At 32.9% G+C, this 17,654-nt stretch overlaps 1 protein-coding gene across 1 annotated transcript; it reads right to left on the bottom strand.

Annotated features, from left to right (window-relative positions):
- Positions 1-246: 246 nt before the first annotated feature.
- Positions 247-9,999, bottom strand: LOC129226478 (uncharacterized). The gene is made up of 3 exons (XM_054861089.1): positions 9,733-9,999; positions 3,402-3,457; positions 247-488 (listed from the first exon to the last, which is right to left on the bottom strand). The coding sequence occupies exons 1-3, from the start codon at positions 9,947-9,949 to the stop codon at positions 372-374; spliced, it is 390 nt and encodes a 129-aa protein (XP_054717064.1). The 5' UTR covers positions 9,950-9,999; the 3' UTR covers positions 247-371.
- Between the last annotated feature and the right edge of the window lie 7,655 nt (positions 10,000-17,654).

A 17,654-nucleotide genomic window follows, 5' to 3' on the forward strand; every position in this document is an offset into this window, starting at 1 on the left:
AAAGTTTCAAATTTAACATTTGCGTACTGTCAGTTTTATAAAAATGATTCAATACGCAACGTAAATAATGCATAAATTTGTTTATTCATCTAAAACTAATGATAATAAATCATCATACGTACTAAATGTCAGAATCACGGAATAAAGGCAAAATTGTTTGCAGAAAAATCATTTTCTCCGCAATATTATTTGCTGGGAAATGTACAGCATGTGGAGTCTATTTGCACGTACGAAGTAAAAAACTCCTCAAAAGAAAAACATTTTATTTCCACTTTACAAAGTGCAACAGTAGTATTTAATAAAACACGATCACAACTAAATTTGCATAAAGATTATCAAGACAAAAAAAACTTTGGGTATTTTCGTTACATCTAAGGACTTGCGTTTGCATTGCCTCTGAAAAAGCTGTCGACTTGGTTTAGGCACTCTGGGCTTGGTTCGACAGTTACTCTGCTTCGAGCTGTCATCATGTCGTTATAGCGACATTCCTTTAAAGGAGAAGACAGAGAAAACAATTAATGTGCTGTCAGTATGCCATTGATTATCAATGATAATTTTAAAATCATATCTAACTTAAAAAAAATTCTTTAAACCAGAATATTTAGTTGAATTCATTTATTTCCTTTTATTACCCCGAAAACGAAGGTTTTATACAAAATGAATTAGTACCAACAAAAATAAAGTTGGCATACATGAAATGGATCGACCACATTTTGACCTGACGACATTTTAGATCAGCGACATCTTGAACCAACGACAATTTGGACCGGCGACATGCCATTTTGATCGACATGACATTATCCGGCGCCATTTTGTGTCGGCGACATTTTGGGCCGGCAACATTTTGGGTCGGCGACATTTTGCCCTGACACTTTGTCCCACGACATTTCGGTGGCGACATTTTGACCCCAAACCGTTTAGCTATGGGTTCACTTCCTACTTTAGTACCTTTGCCAGATTTTTTTTAAACTAAACCTACAGCAGTAACATTTCAATATGAAACCACAGAAGACATTGCACATCTTTGTCACCATTTATCAATTATATTACATTCGATGTCAGGAAGAAGAAATGTTCTTTGATCTTATTTAGACATTTGATAAGTAACTTAGACAGAACGAACGCATGGTAGACAAGAACGTAGGCGGAGGATATGACAACAAAGAAAGATCTATAAATGTCCGATACGCGAAAGAACAAAACAAAACCATAGGAAAATAAAAGACAGATATGTATGAGATTCTGTAATAAAGAACAAAATGGATAAAGGAAATAGGAGAAAGAAAGTATTTTTATGAACGTATTAAAAGTTATATGGTCCTATAAAAGCTTTCCCGTCTGTTAAGAAAACAGTGGAGAACTGGGAAAGTGGTAGATCAAACAGAACGTTTGTAGATGACATGATCATCAAACGCAAAGTCTGAAAAGATTTATGCTTGCACACCATTGCAGCTACGAAATTACTCAATGGAATTAATGTAGGCATTACAAGGGCTGCCAAAACTTGGATTTTCTATGTAGATCTTGAGCTCTTGATATTTTGTTTAAAACTTTAGGGTTTTTGGTTTTATTCCAGCAAAAGAAATACTAATTGGTTATTTCAACGACAGACAACACAAAACATTTTTTTTTCCAAAATATAAGTTTTTGGCTAAGCAATGTAGAATGAAGGTTTCTTTCCTTTAAAATAACAACTTATGTTGATTTTTTTTTTTTTTTTTTAGAGCATGGTTTGGCATTAATTTTGAAACGTTATGATATCTCGGAAAACAAAATTTCATTAGATGTTTTAAGAAAGAAAAGCTCTTTATGCTTATTTAAACGCAGCATTCTAATCTAATACATAATGTGCAGAACAAACGCATGTTCTGCATGTTTTGCCATGAAATAAAAACACGTGAGGATCAATGCAAGCCTTTATCAAAAATTGCAAGAATACTGTTCCAAGAAGAAAAAAAAAAGAATATTATCTTAAAAATTTTATCGCTTTGTGGGGTAACTGCTTATTTTTTGTCGTAAATTTAAATGCAATGCATAAAAAAAAAAACTTTGTTCTCAAGCTGTGTCATATTTGATACAACTTGAAGTGAGACTGCGACATATTAATTCGTTTTTGTTGCTTTCTTGATTAACAGTCAGATTAGAATGCCATCACTGGGATTACTCGATATTGTTGTGACTGTGTTAATGGTAGGCGCATTGTCGGATATTGCTCGCACATTGCTGCGATCATATATTTTCTGTCTCATGCTCGATATTTAGCAAAAGTAGTAAAGCCTGCTAAAATAGTGAGTCGTCTGTTCATTGATGAAAAAGTCAGTGTCGTTGTAAATGGAGACAGTGACGAAGATCAACCTTACTTAAAAAATTATCATAAATTGTTGAAAATTATATCTAATGTCAGTTATTAAAAAGATATATGTTAAACGGTGAAAAAAAGTTACTTTATTATTCGAAATTTTTGTCTTTATTGGATCCAGACTGAAAAAGTATTCAAAATAGCGTGGACAAATTATACAATCATCTTTATGTACAATTTAGCATTGATTAATATTTATTTTAAAACTCTTTAATCATTTTTTGCACTCCTAATAACTTCATGCAGGGTCTGTCTCATGTTTTTTTTTTTGGTTTTCTTTATGGTTTTTCTCTGGTAAGATATTATTTTCAAAATAATAAACAAAACATTTTTTTAATTTTCTTTTTTACTTAGCAGACGATTTTTTACTGATTTAGTTCAGACGAACTTTTTTGCAATAAAAATATTTAAATTTGTTTAAACGCAAAATAATGAAAAAAAAAACACTTTATATTTGTTTTCGTATTGTTCCACCACTTCCAAAAATTTGAAAAATTCCTGAGTGTAGAGGAGTATAAAAGACATTTTCTCTCAGAAAATTTAATGAGTGACACTTTTCAGAAAAGCATTGAAAAAAATGTTTAAATTTTATTTCCGTCGCCAAAAATCCGCTTTTCGCTTAAAAATTATGACTATAATAATATTTCATGTATTTTATTCCTAAGAATAAGTAAAAAAATTACCATTCATTTATTTTTAAATTTTACTATGAAAAAAAATTAAAATCGAAAAAACAGGTTTCTTTGAAAAACTCGAAGCTTGTTTAAGATAAGGAGCTGAAAATTTGGCTAAATTATTTTTATTCGACTCCAAAATGATACCGCAAGTACGAGTCGAGAAAGCCGCCAAGGCAGATTTGAAATAAAAACCCAGCTACGGCCTTTGCTTTTCAAATTACTAATAATAAGTGTATTTGCATCATTGCTTGAAAATAAAAAACTCGTTAAAATCGAGTTGTTTGAACAGAGTAATGAATTTGAGTAATAAATGTAACCAGTATTAACTGGTTAAATTTATTAGTTTTAGAAACATTTATTCTCACCTGACGATTTTCACTTTGACAATTTCTAGGTCCACCTTCTTTGTTTCTATGCATTTCTGTGGGGAAAAAAAGAAAAAGCATTGAAAATTATCGTATGAAGGTAAAACTCATTTCAACGAGTAATTAATAAACAGATAAAGAAACATTTTTGACGCTCCCTACTTAAAGAACTTTTCAACACGCAATAGTAATATCGCGTATCCAAGATGAGCATTTGCAAGTAACACAAAGTAAAATTTCGGAAAAACGCATTAACTTTTGATTTAAAATCCAAATTTAATGCGCCTTCTTGCACCAAAATTTTCCCAATGTTAATTTACATAACTGGTACGTGGTGGCGTAAAACAATATTCTTAATAGTTGCACATCATTAAAATTTTTTAATTTTGAAGAATGATTTTTGAATTTTAAGTATGTAGGTTTATGTGAGGCAAAGGGGCCGTCCATTAATCATGTGATGTTTTTTTTTTTTTTTTTTGGCATTTTTAACCCCTCCCCTTTCCCTTTGGTGATACATGGTGAGGTTGAAGACTACCCCCCCCCTCCACTATATCTTATGTATTTTTAGTACCTACGAAAAATCTTATTATTCATTTAAAATATTTATAAAATACAGGTATAAGTATCATCTAATAATGAAATACTACAATAATAGCAACAAAGACTATAATAATGAAAGGTATGCGAAAAAATTATTGAAGTAGAGTAACCTCGGAACACAGATTACTAAGACTTTCTTCCATGCCAACAACTGGATAAGCATTTTCAGTTGTAGTTGTAGACACAGTACTTAATTCTTCGAGATCCACATAGGTTTCATCGAATCACTCGGCGTCTTCAATTTCGCGCATTGCGCACAGAATTTCTCGCGATCGTCGCGTGAGGATGCGGGAAGGACGAACATTGTGCATCTCTAGACTGTTATTGCGAGGATTCAGTTGCTTGTGACAAGCATTCACATGTTCCTTCGCTTTTTTTTCTTTGTACAGAAGTACAATGCACACCACTGGCGTGTCTTTTCTAAAAATATCTGTCGAATTTTCTGCAGGCTAAGGCAATACATGTCATAAATGAATTTGCCGAAGCCTTCATTAGTTGAAGTGATTTCAAGAGACCGACGCAGAAAAATAAATGAGATATTGTTTTAATATTAATAGAATAACACCAGAAAAGTTATTTCTAACCATTAAAAAAAAATTCTACGTCAAACAATGAGAAAAATGAGAAAAAATAAATCAGTTTAAAAAATAGTGAATGAATAAGAAAATACGAGGAAGAATGAATAAGTAAGTGAATTATTAAATGAAGAAATGTAAATGAAATAATTAATAAATGGTAACGTAGTGAATTTGATAAAAGATTGAATAAGTAAGTGAAAATGAACTATTTCACTTTGCCCCATCCACTTTGTCCCGCGTGCACTTGACTAACTGTACAACGCATTTAAAATACAAATAAGCTTAATATTAAACAAAAAAATACTGCGCTGAATATTAATAGATCTCAATTTATATTTAAAATGTAAAGAACAATATTTTTATCATTTAATAATAACAAAAATAATTTTTGACTAACAACAAAATGTTGCACTATGATTATCAGTTTTTGAAAATTACTTGTATTTTCAAATTCTTTGATTTTCAGAGGTAACTTATTGTTGACTGGAATAAGCTACATATGTTGCTGCATAGTTAAGTTTACTACATAGTCAAGTACTATTATTAGATTGGTGGTGCTAAAAGCAGAGCAAATATTTCACCATTTCACTTTGCCCCATCTTCACCTACTATTGATTTAGACAACAAAAAGTAATGTGTAAACATAACATCATAATTTTTTCGCATGCTGTAGTATTTGAGACTAAATCCCTTTAAAAAATAACGCGTAAATTCTTGAATTTCTCCGATGCTGTTCTTTGAGTTCTGTCACTTTCGTTGCCAGAGTGCGAGACGTAGTTTTTTTTTTTTTTTTATTAGTTCATTGTTATTTATCAATTACATATAAATTATAAAATTTATAAATTAAATTTTACTATTAATTCTATTACATTATAAATTTTATTTAGTATTACATTTTATTATAAATTTAACATTATAAATTATATATATTCATCAGTTTATATTGCTATATATTATTAACATATAAATTATAAAATTTATAAATTACATTTTATTATAAATTATGTCTTTAAAACTTGAAATATTTTCTCGAACCTTTGTACGCAATTAAAAGTTTCGTTATTTTAGAAGTTGCACTTTTATTTTACAAAATTACCCTATTTTTTGTAAGTTGACTTGTATGTTTTTTTTTTTTCCTGCTTACATCATTCGACATTGTTTCTGTGAAGTTGGCGAGAAATTTAAGAGATGTCGCCAGGTTAGCATCCTTTTTGGTGACATTTGGTGACCATTTCGAACACAACATATACCCATAGTATTTCAAATCTAATAATAAACGGATTACCCTAGTAACGTCAAGAATTTAGTAGAATATTCCTGAATAGAAAATGTTAGAATGTACTGGAAAACCCTGTTGTTGTGAAACCTTTGCGCCGTGATTTTCTCCCGGTGTTTTATCGTGTTTGGATGAAAATACGTGTTTATCGTTGTGTTTCCGGTGTTTTTTGATATTTGCTTATTTGTTATGAACATTTCAATAATCGATATCAACATTCTTGGACATATTTGTACTCAAATTTGTTGTGTTTCAACAAGAACTGTGTCATCTGTTATTTACAAATACAAAAATGACGACCAGTAACAGGCTCTGGGCCCAGCTAGACTGGTCCTAGTCAATTTACAATCCCCAGTGAAGATCAATGACCCTCTTAAAACTATCTACTCCCTTGCTCATTACCACCTCTTCCGGTAAGCTGTTCCAAGGTTCCACTACCCTGCTAAAATAATAATTTTTTCCTAATATCCATGTTAGCCTGAGATTTAAATAGCTTAAAACAATGACCCCTTGTCCTGTTTTCAGTGCTAAACTTCAGCCCCGTAACATATTTCATTTTAATAAATTTAAACAACTGAATCATGTCCTCTCGGTCTCTTCTTTGCTCAAGACTGTACATTCTTGAAGGATTTGCCGGATTCGTATCAATACGAAAACTGAATTAGAAGAATAGGAGTAATTGATGTTCATTAATAAAATTGTTTTAAGAAATTCAAAAGTGTGAGTCATGATTTATTCTATTTTTGTGAAAATGACCCACATTTGTTTTTTACTTGAAATTTATTGCAGTACGTATTTGCATAGCCTGTGTTTCAAAAAGATAAATCCGAAAAAAATCGCTAATACTTTTAGAGACTATGAAACGGTGATCACCTGTCATTTTCCTTTTTATCTGCATTTTAGTTGCGAAAGGGAGCATTAATAAAACTGAAAATTTCAACAGAACAAAATCTTTAATGACATAGAAATGTATCGCTAAATAAAATTGATGATACAGAATCGTCAAATGAAATAGACTGTGCGCCTGGGAATTCGCTCCTAATTTAATGTAACATTCTAAAAATATTGATGAAATATGTTTTGCTCTTAACAGTAAAGAATCTCAACTCATCAGATAAAAACAAAACCCACTGTAATAGGTTTAATCCTATAGCTACGAAATATATTTTAATAGGAATGACTTAGGGCCCCTGCAGTCAGAGCTTTAATCTCAGTGATCTAGATGAAAACTTAGTGCCGCAATGAAAATATAAGTATTTTTGAAAAAAACATAATTAATTAACAAGTACCTTTACGGTTAATATTGAATAAAGTTTACCAAATCAAGCAAAATAAAAAGCACTGTAATATTGACACAAGATAAAACATTCAAAACTGATATATTATTTCGCAAACATTAATCCCTGAACGTGACTCCATTTAATTTTTTGGGGTTATCAGTAAGGCGTGAACCTTTTTCATTATTATAATTATTTTAAGCGTTAGATATTAGTTTTCCATTGCAAAGGATATTTATTTGAAGACAATACCCTCAATTGATTATTACAAAACAATGATCATTAACAAGGCATTTTTAATGCTAAGTTACTTAAAAGTTTGTATTTCTTGATAGACTTTATATTCTAGTGTTGTAATCACTGCTTTATCTGACAAGGAAAATTTTTAATCAGTATAGTTAGAAAGTATTTGTATCTTGAGTGAACGAAAAAATAGTGGAAATGAGCTTAAACTTTTAAGTACCACCCTTAAGCCGAGGCAGAACTAGAAGACTATTACCGACAGCCGGGTCATGACATCCAGAGACTGCAGTTTTGTACTTGTTATGAGCTCAGTAGTCTGAAACTGTCAAAAAGCGAGCTGGAGGCAGATATCCTCACATTAAAGCTGAGATTACCTTCAAACTGGTAGCTGAAATGAATTTGGAACACCAGCAAGATTCCGCATGCAATGGTAAGACTCATCTAGTAAAATGAAGGCAAAAGATTTTGGAAATAGCTATAAGTTACCACCCTTAAGCCGGGGCTAAGGTAAAACTACAAGCATACACGGGCCGGTTGGTATATTCTCCTGCCTGCTGATGAACTAAATTAATTTTAACTACTTGTTTGCAGGTAATCTCAGCTCCTATAAGAGGACTTATGCCGATATCTCAGTTATCAACTGTTCCATACTGGTCAGTCCACAACAAGGAAAAAACTTAAGTCTCTGAATGCCGTAACCAGTTTGTCGGTATATGCTTGTCGCTCTGTCTTAGCCCTGATTTAAGGGGGGGTAACTAACAGCTTATTACCGAAAGCGTTTTCAATAATTTTATACCTGATTCACCATAGCTTGCTGACTCTCGATGGTGTGATAAATTAATTTTAGCTACCAGTTGGAAGATAATATCAGCTTCAGTGTGAGAAAATCTCCTTGCAGCTCAGTTATTGACTCTTCCACACTGATTAGTCCAGAACGTGGATGAAACTTCAGTCTCTTTATGTTATAACCGGACTGTCGGAATATGCTTGGAAATGTACTTGTAATTAATATTGTTTTTAAGGGATTCTGAAGTTATTCGAAGGTGTAACTATAAGTAATATCAATTTATATATACATGTGGTATACCTTTTACTATTGCAATTAAAAATTTGTTGCCTTGAATTAAACTATGTACCAACCAAAAGGCAGAACGCTCCAGCAAGAAACTTTCGCATCATAAATTAGAAATAAATTTCATTGTTTCTATGTTTTTGTTTCCAATTGATATTTCATACGCAAAAGATAAATATATAATGTATAAAAACATATAATGTATAAACATAAAGATATAATGTATAAAATGGCAAGAAAGAGACCTTACTTATGCCTTTAAAATAGAAATAAGTTTGACTTTTTAAATTTATAATTTAAAACCCCAATAATTATTAGTTTCCACCGTGAACTGTCAGTTCATGGTTATCCTATGCAGTTCACTCTTTTGATGCATTTAAATAACTGCTCTACCTTACCCGCTACCTTAAACGAAAAATAATGTTAACTAAATATGACAGAAAAATTACAGTTCTTAGTTAAAACTATTCAGTTAACTTATATTTTTTACTGATGCGTGGTGCAAAAGGGCTAGGGAACTCTATTTTAAACTTTTAAGTCATGATAATCAAATATCTCAGAAAATGTACAGGAATTAGAACTAAAGGGTGTTTTTTTAGAAGTATAGAACTTTAGGTTCAAATAAAACACCGTTAAATGATATAAATCGCCATGAATTTGGCTTTATTCGAAAGATGGTTCTTAGCTATTCTTATTTAAATGTGATTTCTGGTATATGGCCACTTCGGCTGGCTTGGAGAACGTCTAATCGGGAAGTCCAATTTTCTATCACTTTTTTGCAGCAATGGAGGCCGTATGTGAGTGATATGTGGCGAATGTTCTTGTCCAAGGCGTCAATCGTCTGTAACTTATCGGTGTAGACCTGAGACTTCACACAGGACCACAAAAATAGTCCAGCGTAGTTATATCGCATGATCTCGCAGGCCAATTCACTGGTCCATTAAGCGAAATTATTCGTTCACCGAAAGTTTCTTTCAATAAATCAATTGTGACACGCGCTGTGTGGCGTGTTGCGTCGTCCTGTTGTCTATTCATGATGAAATGCCAAACCAAACTAAACACAAAACAAGTGACGACTATCAAAATGGCCCACAGATCAAACAGTGTTCCCGACTTAAAGTTTTATACCTCTAAAAAAACACCCTTTATTTAGGTAACGTATTTACAATGTGGCAGTGTGATTCTTATCGCACTGTCACAATTTAGGTAACGAATTTACATTTTTTTGTTAGAAATAGTTGGGGAAAATATTTTACTGTCAAGAACAATTACGAAAAATTCTCACCCATAGCTTCTTTTCGCACAGCTTTTTCAAACTCTTCACACTCTGGGAACATTGGCGGTGGACCACCCCGACCGCCTCCTCGTCCAGGAGGAGGACCCCTCCCCCTTCCTCCTCTCGGGGGCCCCCGTCCCCCATCTTCCGAAGAATCATCGTAGCCCTGACATAACGCAAAGCTCACCAAGCACAGAAGCAACACCGATGTTAGGACAGAACGCATTGTCTCCTGTAGTATTGTTCTTAGCAGAGGAACTTTGTGAGGCTCTTGAAGCTGATATACCCTTCATGTCATGTGATTCGTGGCGTGTGTGTGTGTGTGGAGAATTTTGAAGGAAATTTCCTTTTTCGATCACGCATTTTGCATTGAATGATGCGACATCCGTTTATGAAAGTAGAAAGATTGATTGGTTTATCGTTTATGTAACGTGTATTGGAACAGGTGTGTTAGAACAATGATAGATTTTTTTTCTCTTATAGTGGTATTGTGTTATTTTTTTATTCCTCTTATATAAGCGGTGATTCTTGATTTGAAAAAAATCACTTATTTGATGTAGATACATCACTTAATAAAACATAGTGTGCATTATTGTTGTTGAACGACTATTCATTGAAGTTAAAACGCGTCAAAGTTCACGGAAATTTACTTGCAATAACAATTGCGACCATATTCTGTGTTTGATTTAGTGTGACTCAGTTTTTTAAAAGATCAGACGAGCAAAAATCTAGTTTAATGTTCATTAAAAATGAAAAACAAAACGATTCAGATATACGGATATACCATGGAAATATGACGTTATTCAAGAGCTAGAAAATCGCCTGTCAAGGTATGACGGGTGAAAATTGCTTCTAGATTGGAACGAAGAAATTGCCTCATTGGTGATACTTTGATAGTTGAAATTTTAACTCTAACTTAACCTTAAACTCAAGTAGATAGCATTAATTGTTGCCCACTTTTTTGTTTCTTCATTCCGGAAAATGGAAACACCTAAGTTTTTAATTCTTCTCATTTCTTTGGAATCATTCAATTCATGAAATCTTGAGGTAAATTTCACTTCCGTCTCTTTTTTAAGAATTCAGTGCATAATTTATTTTTTGAATGTTTTATCTTTTAAAATGGCGTCAGGTTACTTTTGTAGGATTCAGCTGGCCGTATGCAACCTATGCACCACAGTTTGAGTAGTGTTGATGTAGAACTTCTTAAGTTTCTAAACTAACTAAACTATATCTACCTACATCAATCGCATGGGGAAATAAATGGATTTATCCATGTACCCCCTAATCTGTGGGGTAGAAGGACACATAATTTCGTTCACCAACAAATTAGTCATAAAGTCAAAATTTTCATGCATAATTAATCTCAGAGAGTTAGCCTTGATTACAATGCACAAAATCTCATTTCTGAATTCAGCCAAAAGGAAGGAAAATATCTAAAGTTGAAACATTGAAATTCTGTTTCCTTTTCCCCTAAATGACCTTATTTGTTTAATAAAAGGGAAAAGCTCAGGGAACTTTTATGGATCTGCTTCAGGTTTTTCGGGGGTTTGAATGATAGATTATGCAATGACTCAGATCATAAACAAATCTAACCCAGAGGTGCCCACCTGGGGGTGGTCAGTGGTCATGGCAAAGACTGCGCCATTGAAATTTTAAGGGGAAGGGGTGTTTTGGGTGGTGTTTTCCCCCTTTTGGGGGCTCTTGCTTTTGGAGAGTGTTTGCGATATTTAGGGGGGAGGTGTGCGCCCTTGCTCTTGGGGGATGAGGTGGCACACCTGTTTAACCAGTAGACAAAAACAAAGTTTCCTTGTCATTTCTGTTTTGGAACTACATAGAAGGATATTTCTCTCACCAATAGGTTTAGTCAATCGCCGTTTTTAGTACTAAGTTTGTCTCAGAGAGTCTTGGACACAATACAGCAAATTTTAGTTTTAATTTAATTCCATCCAAAGTAAAGGGAAGAGTCTAAAGTTAATGCTTTGAAATTATGTTTTCGTTTACCTAACTCACCCTAGTTAAGATTAAACAGGAAGAAACTCATCTATAACTGGATAAATCTACTTTCTCGCAGACGAACATCGACTTTAGATATACCCTTTTAACGATTAAATAAGTTTCCTGATAGCAAATAAGTCAAACCACCAGTAGTTGACACTGCACTAGTGGTTGTCACTTACGAAAAAAACATAAACTAACAAGAGAAACACAGGTGCCAAAAGTTCAAAATTTGTCTGTGTAGCGTAACTTTTTAGTTACGTCAATGTCAACTATTGTGCCCTCAAGAATAGCGACAACGTTACCTCAATCGTCTGATGACAGCATTCTTTGTTTTCCAACTGTTTAGTGTAATTTCCTTAGGTAGGTTAATTAGAAGAAGTTGAGGAGTAACCATTGCAAACTGAAGCAACATTTTATATGTTTTATAAAATGGTATTTAGCTTTTGGACTCTAAAGTAAGTATACATTTACTTCAAATAACAAAAAAAAAAAAAAAAATTAATGGCTTTGTTTCTTACCGTGTCGAAAACTGAAACTTTTAATGACATGAGTAAAACTAATGAAGAAATTCTAAAACTAATGTACGTCAACTTATCAGAATTTTGCTAATCTATTGTGCTCTACAAAAGCTATTAAAACTGACAGAAAACGCAGACGATATTAAACAAAAAAAAAAAAAAAAAGAAAACATGAAAACTAAATCTATTATTCTTTTTAACCGACTTCATCAAAGGAGGTTATAATTTCGTCTTGCAGCTTTTTATGTATGTTTTCGTATTTCTCCAAGAATACTGGACCGATTTGAAAATTTTTTTTTGGAAGGGTATACTTTCTAGATGGTCCAATGTTAATTTTGTCTCGATCTGATGAGAGATCCCGGAGAAATCTAAGAAACTTTATAAGTTGTGGCTACGTAGACTAGCTTTCGTCAGCTGCGTGACACGTCACAGGTCATGTAATTTTGGCGTGAACGGTGCATTTTTTCGACGGAGGAATCTTGTTTTGAACAATATTTAATTCTCACTCATTGGATGTTTGATTTTCACGTCATCACTTGTTAATTTTAATTATAGTCTTACGAATGCATTTATTACTCATGTAGCAAATCAGTAAATTAAATGTATTTTGCTACGAAAATAGTTGAATTAATTAATATAATATAAATATTTTTGCTAATAAATAACTTCATTTAGTCATTAAAGCTGTATTATTATTATTTTTTAAATATTTCAGTTTTGAAACATATTTAGTGTTCAATTCAAGGGGAATTGAAGACAAAAATCCCCCTCCCCCCTGCGAACGATTAAATTTATATTTCTTAACAAATATATCGTATTTGCTGTCCGATTTCTGATGTTTGATAAGTATTCTAGATTAATATTTCATTGCACCGTCAGTTAAATTTACAGTTGTTGCAATACTAATTAACAGACTTCGTTGGAATTTTTTTATGTATTATGCTCCCCGATTACTAGAAGACGCCTGGAACGATTAGGAAAATTCGTTTTTTGTTTGAAACGGTGTACTTTTTCTGGTCGTCTAATGGCCTTCAAGACCGGGTATGGGGGACCCTGGAGAAATCAAGGGAACTATTCAAGTTTCATACTCGCGCTTTGTTGCTAGTAAATTCATAGCGTCTCACTTAGTGAAACGATTTTTATGATTTTTTTTTTTTTTTTGCTTAATGGATAAGAGCGATCTAACTTAGGTCTCAAACCTTTGCTTCACCATATTTGTTCTTTAGGAAAAAGTTATGGAAAAACACAATGAACTTTATTTAATTTCAATATAAAACGATTATATATAAAAGGCATTGTTAAAGAAAGTACCATAATACATTAATATTAATAAGGGGTGCCCATTGGCGGGGAGGGGGGTTGAGGGGTATTTTTCCTATTTAGGGGGCTCTTGCTTTGGGGGAGTACCCCCCCACCCCAAATATTTCCCCTGTATTAATTATTAGTAGTCATATCGCAAATTTTGAATAAAGACTCATCTGAAGCAAACAGGAAATTCATTTAGTATCATTGCTCTAGTAGTACACATTTTTATCTTCATATATACAACATCACAGTAGATACTATGTTTCTAGTGTGGTGTAGATCTATAAAGGGGCCAAGTAAAGAGAAATGTGACTTTTTTCACGAGTTACGTGATACGTATTATTGTGAAATACAAAATAGTTAGGAAAACCATTGATATTTAAATGGTTCTAACTAAATTAGCGCACAAATAAATCCTGGAGAGGAACAAAGATCAGTTTTTAATGCCAATCCTATAAAATGTTATGCGCATTAAGATTTTTTTCTTTTTTTAACCGACTTAAAAAAAAGACATTCTCAACTCGTCGGAATCTTTTTATGTATGTCCCCTGTAAACTCAAACATGCATAGACCAATTTAGAATTTTTTTCTCTCGTTTGAAAAGGTATATACTTCTTAGGTGATCCCATGGTCATCAGGTCAATTCTGAAGATCGGATCCTTGAAAAATCAAGAAATTCTTCAAATTCTATGCTCAAAGTTAAAGCGGTTTCTGTTGTTTTTTTTATTGACTCGTGAATTTTTTTTCGAAAAGCATACTTTGATAAAGTCAAACTGATGATGAAGACCGTTTTCTTTGTAAATAATTGCGCATTTGAAAAAGCCTTTCTTCACACAGACTTCGTAATAGAACACAAGACGCTGTGTTCTATTTCTTTCTCTATTTTGCTCATCTTAGCTATTTTCAGACTCCTGTGCTCGACGCTTTCTCACTCGAGATGTACGTAAGGAGTGTACCACATACTCTATCTACATACTTATTTTATATTTACTTTACTAAAAAGCAAAAAATAAATTATTTTCAAATAAAAAAAGAACCGACTTCAAAAAACAAAGATGAACTAAAAAGTAAAAAATAATTGGTCATTCTTACATACGATTTCCTACCCAAACGTATTAATCAAATTTATTTTACAATTCCAGTGCAAAAATCAACTAAACTAAACAGTCAATTTTTAAATAAACACTGATTTTAATTACTATACGATGAATTATTTTAATACCTAACTAGTTACATACGATATCTTATTTTTTAATAATCATTTGAAGTCGGGGCCTCCTATAAACTACTACCTAACGTAGCTGACAAACCCACCAAATCCTGAGTTAAACACTAAGTTAAAAAAAACGCGCAAGTTTTCTAAACTAAACCTACTCAGTTACGTTAGGCAGTAGTTTATTCGAGGCCCCGACTTCAAATGGTTATTAAAAATTAAGAGATCGTATATAATTAGTTAGGTATTAAAATTATTCATGGTATAGTAGTTAAAATCAGTGTTTATTTTATAATTGGGTGTTTAGATTAGTTGATTTTTGCACTGGAATTGTAGAATAAATTTGATTTATACTTTTGAGGAAATCGTATTAAGTATGACCAATTATTTTTTGCTTTTTAGTTCCTCTTTGTTTTCTGAAGTCGGTTCTTTTTTTATTTGAAAATAATTGAATATATATCTCCTTATGCTTGCTACTTATTACTTTCTTCACGAAAATATCGTTTGCTACGAATCAGGAATTAATTTTATTTAATTTCAATTCCGTGACCAGAAAGCATAGACAAGATTTCAAAAACGGAGAAAAGCTTCGTTTTAGAATAGCGGGAAATCAACTTAAAATGAAGAATTCGAGGGTGTTATATGACTTTTTTTTCGATGAGATATTCGCAAGTTAGTGATTTTCTTTAAAATTGAAATCAAAATCAGAGTATACGTACTTGTTCCTAAATAAAAGATACCCTATGTTCACCCTGACAACGTGTAAGCAAAATTTCTGGATGACCGGTTGAGTAGTTAAGGCGTGAAAACATACAAGCAAACAAACTTACTTTCGCATTTATAATATTAATAAGGATTTAATGCGTTTTATTTTTCAAATCTGTCTATTAAATGTTCATACCACCCACTGGTTGCAAATATAGAAGTGAACATTCTTTCACGGATCTTGACCCACGTAAGTATTGTTGACATTTGGAAAATGAATCTGTGTAAAAGTCTTTTCTGCATCGCTGAGAGACAAATTTGGGATGTAATTATTTAAAGTGTTTTTGCTTACCTCAAGGCGCTGTTATACTGTATTTTTGCTCTTTATGCACGTTTCAAATAGCTTTTGTGCAATATTAGATCTCAAAAGCAAACTAAAATCGTTTTTTGCATTTGAAAGTGCAGTTTTCTATGTAGAATACTTTATAGATGTGGAAAGTGTCAAGAAATTTTGCTTTTAAAGTATAAGTTCCAATACGCGCACATAAGTACACGCACCCATTGCTTCGAGTCTTTTTACCCGACTGTGCGTGCGCGACGCAAAGGAGGGTAATGTGTTTATCAGTCTATGTATGTATGTCCGTTTCTACGTGGCGTTCTACAGGCTAAACGCCTTGGCCAATTTTGGTAATTCTTATGTCAATCGATTTTTCTTAACCCTGGGAGTGTCACTAAACACATGACAGTAATCAAAATTCACCATATCAATAACAATTTGCCAAATTTTGTCAGTTTGGGATCGGTGCACGTTGGATGTTGCACACTGTGTCCCACGCTGCCTGTGTACGACAAATGCAGGTAGTTTTCGCTGCCTGAAATTTTTTGTTTACTACGTCTAATAATTGGGGTCTCATTGGCCGAGTGGTCTAAGCGATTGCTTCTCCCACTTGAGGCGGTGGGTCAAGACACCCTCGCTCCGGATGTACTGTCCCCTCTTTCTGATGTAAATTCTTTCGTGTGTTCTTTACATGTATTCTGTACTGTAATAAAAATATATTATGCGTAACGAAGGCAAGATACTCAGATTGTAGTCCTCATCAAAATAAATCCGTGCTATAAGCACCAAAAGAAAGAGAGTCTACTGTTTCGATTTTCATCTCTAACATGTTACATTTGTTTTTGCCTTGATTCAAGAGACTGAGTTTCGCGACGTGTACTTTCTTGAGAGGCTTTTTTAGTTTTACGAGAAAGATTTGACTGACTACGTTTCCGATTTCGCGTCATCATGAGTTATACAGGCTGTTTATATAGCTGTGCTGTGGTTGACTTAAGTTCGCGCATTTTTGCCGAAGGTCAAGCACATGTAGCTTTAAGCCGAGTTAGGTCCCTAGAGGGACTAATTATTAGTAGTTTAGACCTCCGCAAGTTACTTAATAAACCTCACGATAGAAACAAACTATCCCGATGAAATGACAAGGTTGCGAAATTTATAGTCTTATAATCATAATAACTAAATCAATGAAAATTAGCTAAAAGTGTAAAATAAAACTTTATTAAATAAAAACAAAATACTCGACTGCGTAAAAACCAAAAAACTAAAAAGAAAAATGTATAAGCCCAGTAGTTTAGAATGTTCTTTAGTACTACTGAATAACTACACCGTTGAAATAGTTTTATAACCGTACACAGATAATACAAATCATAAATTCAAAAGCATAATAGACGAATCAACAGTCGGGGCCCATTCAAATTTTACGGGGTTCTTTGAATCCGACAGGAATGGGCCCCGACTGTTGATTCTTCTATTATGCTTTTGAATTTATGATTTGTATTATCTGTGTACGGTTATAAAACTATTTCAACGGTGTAGTTATTCAGTAGTACTAAATAACATTTTAAACTACTGGGCTTATACATTTTTCTTTTTAGTTTTTTTGGTTTTTACGCAGTCGGGTTTTTTGTTTTTATTTAATAAAGTTTTATTAAGAACATTGATTATCCAAACGGCCAACAGAGAAGTGTGAGGTTCGCATCCGGTTTTTTACTTAGCAAAAAAATATTGGCCTTTGAATAGTTTTTCGCACCCAGGTCCCTTTTCACAGAAGGTCAGCTTTGACTGTGCTTTTAAACAAAATCTTACCTTGCTCTGATTTATCTACTTCTTCAAAAAAGCCTTTACAAGCTGGAAATGC

Source organism: Uloborus diversus, chromosome 7 (assembly GCF_026930045.1).
Source record: "Uloborus diversus isolate 005 chromosome 7, Udiv.v.3.1, whole genome shotgun sequence".
Taxonomy (NCBI): Eukaryota; Metazoa; Arthropoda; class Arachnida; order Araneae; family Uloboridae; genus Uloborus; species Uloborus diversus.

Coding starts and splice junctions, on each gene's coding strand:
- LOC129226478 (XM_054861089.1), bottom strand. CDS start 9,949: ATGCGTTCTGTCCTAACATCGGTGTTGCTTCTGTGCTTGGTGAGCTTT. Junction 3,458..9,732: donor TGTGCGAAAAGAAGCTATGG/GTGAGAATTTTT, acceptor TTTTCCCCACAG/AAATGCATAGAAACAAAGAA. Junction 489..3,401: donor GTCAAAGTGAAAATCGTCAG/GTGAGAATAAAT, acceptor TCTCCTTTAAAG/GAATGTCGCTATAACGACAT.